The following is an 8727-nucleotide window of genomic DNA, read 5'->3' on the forward strand; positions in this document are numbered from 1 at the left end:
TTGCAAAATCTTACGGGAGTGACTATGAAGACTAAGGGGTCGTTTGGTAGCTGTGTAATACAAGTCTTATCCATGTATTAGAGTCCGTATAATTTTTATCCATATATTACAGTCCGTATAACTTATACGACGTTTGATAGGCTGATAAGAAAAGAGTTATTCATGTATATAATTAACACGGCGTTTGGTAGGTGGATAAGAAAAATGTTATTCATGTATATAATTAATACGACGTTTGGTAGGTGGATAAGAAAAAAGTTATTCACGTATAAAATTAATACGACGTTTGGTTGACAATTTTGAAATTCGCATAACTAATACATGAATAAAAAGTTAAAATGACAATATTACCCTTATCACTCCCACTTGACTAATTTCTTCTTCTACATAATTAAAGAAATATTTTGACTTAAATACAAAGTTAAAAAAGTAAAGGGTATAATTATAAGGAAATGTTTTAATTTAAAAAATATATAATTTTACTAATTTTTAATATAAAAAACCAGCATCTAGAGGAATAATTTATGCATAACTAAAATCCACATAATTAAACCATGCATAGCTAATACTTGTATAATGAATACCTGCATAACTAACATCCACTTTACTAATACTTGCATAATTAATATTCACATTACTAATACTTGCATAACTAATATCCACATTGTTAATACATGTACAAATTTACCCAGGTACCAAACAACCCCTAAGGGTATTCACAGTTTGGGTGAAATTGAACCAAATCAATTTAGTTGGTTTTGATTTTGTTTTTAAAAAAATTTGAAGAGATTTACCAAACCAACAAATTATATACATATTTTTTATAATTAGATATACATAATATATAATTTTTAATGAACAATTTTAAAAATCTTATATATATTTTCATCAAAATTCATTTATAAATTTAGAGGGGATTTAATTTAATTAACTAGGCAGCATGATTCAGTTTTTTGCTCTTCCCATTTTGATTTCATTTTCTCCACTGTCACTAAAGACTCACTTGAAAGGAAAAAATACAGTACGACAGATGATGTTGGCAAGTGTCTTTTTGCCTACTATTCCCCCACCTTATTTTTTGATTTTATTTTCATGTATGATTAATAACTAAACAATCGAACCAAAACTGATATATATATATATATATACACTTTAGTTTTAATAATTTATAGACCGATTAAACTGGGAGAGAATCATAGAGATTTTGAGAGTGTTTACAGCTCACGCATGTAAATATGTAGTTTAGATTTTGCATTCTGAAGTAATTATCAAAGTTCCCATTCAAACGTCTATGTTTGATACTTCCCTTCTATGACACCTACCCAAAGTTGAGTGACTTCTAAATTACAAGATATGTAGTTTAGTGACTTTCGTGCAATAAATTAAATGATCCATCAGATTACCCCTCATGAAAATTGCAAGTCAATAGCAGTACAACTAATATCCTTGAACTAACAGCTGGGAGGAAAGGAAGTCATTCACCAAACCTAGCTAATTCAATGAAAGACTTCATCTCATCATAAATGAGAATAAGAGAACACTTCTTAACCTAGCACACAATGCCCAACCATATTTCATCGAAGAAGATGAGAACGTTTAGGGAAAGGATGCACGTAACTCGGCCTACTCCTCAGTGTCTTTACCGTTGTCCTTTGGCAAATCCTGAGCAGTATCTTCATTCTTATCAGGCTTGACATCTTCAGCCTCTTTTGTTTCTTCTGAGGCATCCTGAAGCTGTAGGTAGTTCCACAAACAAAAATCAGAATTTCTTTTGCAATTTAAAGTAAAACAACTGCTCTCTCCGTCCAATTTTATATGGCACTCATTACATATTTTAGGTCATCGCAGATGCTCCACACCCTTTTACTAACAACTAGAATTTTCACAAATTATAAAGCTCATATTCTAAACTTTGATGAAACATTTTCTCTATGAAACCAAAGTTTTCAACCATTACTTAAATATTTCTCTACCACTTCTACAAGTATTACACGAGTCAAATTAATATGTTAAAATCTACGGATGGTCACTGACATAAAATGGAACGAAGAAGTATAATGTTAATGTTATCAGGAATTCAGGATGGGACTCAGTGGAATCCATAATTCAGAGAGTTACTCCCTTCGTTTCATATTACTTGACTCTTGTTGACCTGACAGACCCCTTTATGAAAACTTTAAAATATAGTTGTATGTTATTAAACTAACCTTATTAATGGGCTTTGAAGCTCTAAGTTTGTCTACTACTTTATCTAGTTATTTAATACTAAGGCTAGAATGGGAAGAAAGTAATAAAACTCTCTTGATTTGCTAAAATTGACAAGTAAAATGAAACATCTATTTTTAGTATAGGGGCCAGGTAAAATGAAACAACGGGAGTAAAAAGCATAAGATAACTCACCCCTAAGTTTCTTAAGCTGTTAGTAACATCTTCCTGCTGTTGCTGAAGAGTTGTTTTTAACTCTTGAAATTCCTGGTTCAAAAATGATTAATTTATTAAATACTCAATTGCATCTCCAAAGATGATGAAAATATACTGACTAGAGCATTGCTCACAGATCTAAGTTGCTCCACTTCAACATTCAGTGATTTCTTGAGATCTGACAATTCCTGGTAGAAGGGAGAAAAAACAGAAACTTCTAAGTGGCTGTATAAGATTAAGAAGTACAAGGCTTCCAATTCGAAAAGCCGATAAGACTGAGAACAAATGTCATTTGAGAGAAGCCTTTTTCAATCTACCAAGCAGATTTTTGTGCCTCGCTTGAATGCTGCTAGCAGGGGGGTGGGGGTGGGGCTGCTTTTGGGCTTTGCCTCTCTTTTATTGGTCAGACATGTCTCAAATGAATAACCAAAGAAAAATAATGTCCTCCCAACTCCAAGATTCCAATCAATTGAATCACTTGCAAAAGAAAATGGTAAAGTTTTTGGTTTTATAATAAGAAAATTTCACCAATTAGGAGTATCTTATATCCTTGTTCTTCAGTTATATTGACCTTTCTCCTAGCCTGTGTTTCCTGTCTTTAACAAATTTCTTGTCTAACATTGATATTCCTAAATGCAATTGCTGGTCCAATCATCTCACATTTCCAGGAAAAAGCTATCAGATGTTTTAGCTCTCCAAGAATACACAAATTTTGAACGCCGACTGAAATCCTTCAGTTTTTTAAGTTCCAAAATTATCTTTTCAACCAGAAATTGTTAAAAATGTCAAATGAAAGATTCTCATTGACAACTCTATCCTTCCACTGCTGATTTACCAAACTAGCAAGTTTTCAAAATCCAGGAAGATAGATGTAAAGCTTCACATACACTCATGGGTGAATTTACATGTTAAAAATAAGGCACGTGAACCCACGATCTCTTTGTAAAACTAGAGGATAAGAGATCAATTATGCATTGTTTTCTCTTTTTTTTAGTGGTGCAATCATATTCTAAAATCCTAGATTCGCCTTTGCATACACTAGAGAAAAACAAGCAACAAACCAGCTATCACTGCCTACCAACTCCAAAGTCGAACCTCATGATTTGTCAAAACTATTAAATATGAATTATATGTACACAGTAAAGTTGATTTACTTCACACTAAGTCTGTTAAATCCATTAACAGCTAATGGAAACGAAAGAAGGATGTACTTACATCACGATAGACCTTTACTTGGCCATCCAACTTATATCTCCAGCTTTGAAGATCCTAGACATCGAGAAGCCAAATAGTAAAATACCATCAACAGCAACAAAATAGACACAGATTCTAGAGATGCTATTAACATGAGCTTACTGTTTTCAAGCTCTGAATCCTATTGAGCAGCTCTTGCCTTGATTCAGTCAATTCCTATCAGCAAAACATAACCGAAATCCTCAGTTACCAAGTTTAACAGAAATCAATAGCCAAATCCCAACCTTTACATAAATGAAACAGAAAATATGTACCTTAATTTTGGAGCTAGCCGGTACCACATTCTCCTTCCTCTACCAAATAGAACAACAAAAAAACCAATTAGGTAAATACCCAGTTCAGATTTCAAACAAACAAGCAACCCCATGAAAAAAGACTGCATTTTGATGCTAATATAACAAAAAATTCTCGAGATAAAAACAACCCATTTCGCATATCAAACCATACAAGGGTAAAGCAGACAGCAAATCAGAATATACCCAGTTCAGATTTCAAACAAACAAAGCAACCCCGTGAAAAAAGACGACATTTTGACGCTACTTTAACAAAATTTTCTCAAGAAAAAAACAACCCATTTCGCATATCAAACCCTAAAAGGGTAAAGCAAACAGCAAATCAGAAAATACCCAGTCAGAATTTCAAACTAGAAAAAATTAATCCAATAAGTTTGATGTTAGATAAACAGAAAACTGAGAAAACAAGAAAAACCCATTTCACAAATGAACTAGAGAGAGTTGAATGATGTACTGCAGAGAGCGGAGAAGCAGCAGAAGCAGGAACAGGTAGAGTGGAATCGGAGTTTGCCATCAAAAAATAGGAATTGAAGATTAGTTTCCCTAGGTAAGGTATTGTTTAGAGACCTTGAACCTGAACCAAAACTAGAACCAGAACCAAAGAGAGAAGTAAAAGGGCAAAAGAAATTGGAAATTAGTCAATGGAGGAGAAGGTGATTGTGGATGTGAGTTGGGCGGGCGATTTTATGGATTGACAAAATTTGAAATTGGGGAAGGTGAGCTCTCTCTAGTGTGAATTGAGGGGTTTATGTTATTTTGCAAATCGAACACATAACTACAAACTTTTGTCGGCAGGCACCTCTCTAGAATACTCGTATTCAATATTCGCCCCTTCCTTCTCTAGACATTCTTACGGGTCTCGTTCGGTAGAGTATATAAAAATCAGGGATAATTATGTAATATAACAAATTATTGATCAAAATAAATGATATAGTTATTGTTTCATGTTCAATTCGTAGCAAACACACTGTATTCTCGCCTCTTTCCCCTGAATCTCACTCGCCACTCACAATTCTCTCCCTCGCCTCTCTCACTTTTATACAAACATAAATGTATATATTGTGTTTATATAAAGCGAGAGAGACTGTATATACAAATATAAATATATATATTTCTCCGTCTTATACACTTATAATTATACTAATACAATTTTTTCCCTACCCAGTTCTCTTTTACCTTTTTCTCTCTCGCTCGCTTTATACAAACACAAATTATACAAATACAATGTTCAATTTGTGTTTATATAAAGCGAGAGAGATTCGATATACTAATACAAATGATTTAACTCGATTCTATAAGTTTTTTTGGGTCATGAGTCTCCCATGTGGACTCGACCCAACCCAATAAAGTTTCTGGAAAAAAAAAGAAGAAGATAAATACTATTTTGAAAAAGAGTGGGACCAGTTACATGGTTTTAACCGTAACATCCACTACCTTTAAAATAGTATTTCACGTTTAAAGGAAAGTCAAAGAAAAAAATATCGTAAACAAAAAGGAAAAACAACATGCCATTTATTTCTTAAGATTGACATCAAACAATCCAAGAAGATATTCAGTTTGTGGATTACACTTGGTTTCCTTGAAATTCAAAGTTGGATTTGGAGCAAATTATTCCGTTCGTGAATTTCATTCCGCTACGACAATCAAACATGCACAAATCTTGTACAAAATGTTGTTTAATTCTTACAGTTGTTTACATTTCTATTTTATTCAAATAAGGAGAAATGTCGCGGTGACTCAAAAAACAATCAATTAAGTTGATTTTAAAAGAATTTTAAGAATAAACGAATTTTAAAGGAGTCGCCACCTAATTTTAGGGAAAAAACTAGGAAACCAATTTTAAAAAATGTCTACGAAACCATTAGATTCTAGGTAAGGGGTTCAAGTTATTTCGAAGGGAAGGTGTTAGGTATCCTTCGAAATCAACAAATGTAGGTCCCAACTGAATTCATTTTTTTCAAATTGAGGAGGATATAAAACTATATACAATTAAAACAAGCATGCAATATACACAAGTAATAAAACAAACAAGTAATATGAGAAACGACCTAATGTTTGCCTGTCGATAATATACACAATAATGAATAAAAGATATAATTCGAACTCCATTCAATTAGCTTCAAATGGGAAGCAGCTCCGTGTACCTGTAAAAACACTTAGTAAAAGTGTTAGTACTAAAGAAATATGAATAAAAATGAATAACTCAAATAATAACTTAAAAATAAAAACCCGTCTTATTAACATGGGAGGCCTTGGAAATCGACGGTAATTTCTTCATCGACCAATTTTAACAAACGAAAATATATACTTAAACTAAATTTCCGTCTTTTAAAATGGGGAGGCCTCCAAAATCGACGGACAGATTTTCTTATTGGCCATTTTAACTTGCAAGAAAAATTATAAACTTAAACTAAATGTCCGTCTTTTAAAATGGAAAGGCCTCGAAAATCGACGGAGAAATTTTTTTCATTGGCGAATTTTAACATATAAAACATAACCAAAGACACTACAATATAATATGAGGTATCCAAGAGATAATAACATAACAAAATAATAACAATAATCAAATGACAATAGCATAACAACCAGACCAGTGGAATTTTTAGAAAATGAATTCGATCAATTTTAATAAATTAAAGAGCAACCATCTATGAACAAAATTAGAGTAGCAATAAATAAACAAAATAAGATAAACTACGGCAATAATAATTGGCATAAGTACACAACAATACTAACCAAAAAAAAAAAAAAAAAATTATTTGTAACATCTCGCAATTTGAAATAACTAGGAAGAAATTTATAATTGGAAATAGTCATTTTTGGAAAGAATTAAAAATCTGGAAATTTGTCAAGTAAGAAAAAAATTGAGTTTTGGTCAACTTCAAACGGCCATAATTCCTAGATCAGAATGAGTTAGGTGTACTTCCAAATATGGTTGCAAAGCTCTTGGAAGGATCTTTCCAATGCCGCCGAGTTTGCGGAAATCCGAGTTCGTATGAGTGAGTTATGCCCTTTGGCAGTTGGGCTGTTAGAATAAGGAAAGTCCAATCCGGATTTTTAAAGGGTAATTTGGTCTTTTCCTTACCCTTTTATTTCAATTCGTTTTTTTGTAATTAATTAGGGGCCTAAGCTGAATTAGATCAGTTTACGCTTTTGGAAGAAGGGTTAGGGTTTTGAGAGAAGAGAAAAGAAGAGGAGAAAGAAGAAGAATCGCCAAGATCGTCGAAGTTTAACTTGTGGAATTCGTCGGGGGTGATCCCTACAAGGTATGTGAGATCTTTTCGTGTTGGGCTAGTTCACCCACACTCTCATCTTATTTCTATTCAGAGAATGGTTGTTGATTGAATAAAAAGTTAGGGAGTTCTTGAAGAACTTTGTGAAATTCGTTAAGTTCTTGTTGGTTGAATTGTTGATGATTGGGGGTTGAGTTGATTTATGTTTCCGGGCTGTTATCGAGTTAGATTGGTTGTGTATTGAGGTTTCAATTGATCCTAAGTGTTTGGGGAAGGAACTAGGGAAGATTGAAGGGCTTAGAGATGAAAAACAGAGAAGAAAAATCGAGAACACCTGGGTAACGGGGTTGGGGTGCCGCGCCAGCCAGTGCGCCCCAAAGCAACCTCTGAAGTTTTGGCCTTGGGGAACCGCATCAGCCAGAGCGCAGCGCCCCATAGACTTCTCTGAAGTTTGGGGCCTGGCGCCTCACACCTCTCAGAGCGCCAAGGATGCCAGTTCACCCCATTCTTCCCCCATCTTTTCGTACTAGTTTCTAATCGATGTACCTACGTTTTCTAGTTAATCCAACACTCTAAGGTACATCTAAACATCATGAAATCATCCATAAACATGAGATCATGAACCTTGAATCCATAATTCAATTCAAGGAAAGTTAAGATCAAAGTCAAAGAAGTTAAGAGTCAAGTCTAGAAGTTAAGAAGCAAGTCAAAGCAAAGTTCCTTATAGTTTTCAAGAGTTTTTATTAAACATTTAAACTTCGTTTTAAGGCTCAAGTTTCAAGTAAAGTAAAGAGTAAAGAGTTGAGTTTATTTCTCAAAAGTTATTAGGGAAATAAGTATTTCCAAAGAAATTTATAAATGTTTTCACATTTGAGCAAGAAAGGAACTATGATTTTTCAAAGAGCCTTCGGGCTAGTTTTCAGAAAAGAGAAATAGCTTTCTAAATGAAGCGAGTAGGGAAACTGAGATTTCCAAGATAGCCTTTGAGCTAAGTTTTTGAGCACTAATCTCAAATTACAGAAGAGGTATGTTTTTAAACATAAAGAACTAAGTATATTTTTGGGAGTAGTATTGAGCACCGATATGGGAATGCGAATTCATATTAACTCAAGTCTCCATAAACCATTCATCATGGGTAGAAAAGGGTCATACTTTTTAGATAAATCATTTTCGCATAGACTAGTGGATCCACTTAGTGAGTTAGCTTCCTATATCATGGCAAGGTATAGGATGGGCCTCGGCAGCGTGAGGTAAAACGTTGTATCATCACTATAGTTCTTAAGTGATGGTTGTCGGTTAGAACAACTCCCACAACAGTAGTAGCATGGTTCCTCAAGGGGTTCTGCTTAGTGTGAATGGGGGTATGGGATTTCATTCATTCATTGCACAAGTAGACTTTGAGAGGGAGCATGGTTTGTCTTTTTATGGTATTATGATTATGAATTGACAACATGTTTTCAATAGTTTTCTTTATATTGCGCTTGTTTTGAATTACTTTATAATGAAATAAGTTTATTTAAGTATTT

General features: G+C 33.6%; 1 protein-coding gene across 2 annotated transcripts; it reads right to left on the bottom strand.

The window, feature by feature from the left end:
• Positions 1-1348: 1348 nt before the first annotated feature.
• LOC125853841 (uncharacterized) lies at positions 1349-4759 on the bottom strand. 2 transcript variants are annotated; one of them, XM_049533594.1, is made up of 7 exons: positions 4423-4759; positions 3930-3968; positions 3778-3831; positions 3637-3690; positions 2541-2609; positions 2401-2472; positions 1349-1734 (listed from the first exon to the last, which is right to left on the bottom strand). In XM_049533594.1, the coding sequence occupies exons 1-7, from the start codon at positions 4480-4482 to the stop codon at positions 1624-1626; spliced, it is 459 nt and encodes a 152-aa protein (XP_049389551.1). In that variant the 5' UTR covers positions 4483-4759; the 3' UTR covers positions 1349-1623. The 2 variants fall into 2 exon arrangements, with proteins under 2 accessions (XP_049389551.1, XP_049389552.1); XM_049533595.1 differs by having other exon boundaries at positions 1357-1734; positions 2556-2609; positions 4423-4705.
• Positions 4760-8727: the final 3968 nt, after the last annotated feature.

Source organism: Solanum stenotomum, chromosome 1, assembly GCF_019186545.1.
Source record: "Solanum stenotomum isolate F172 chromosome 1, ASM1918654v1, whole genome shotgun sequence".
In the NCBI taxonomy this organism is placed as follows: domain Eukaryota; kingdom Viridiplantae; phylum Streptophyta; class Magnoliopsida; order Solanales; family Solanaceae; genus Solanum; species Solanum stenotomum.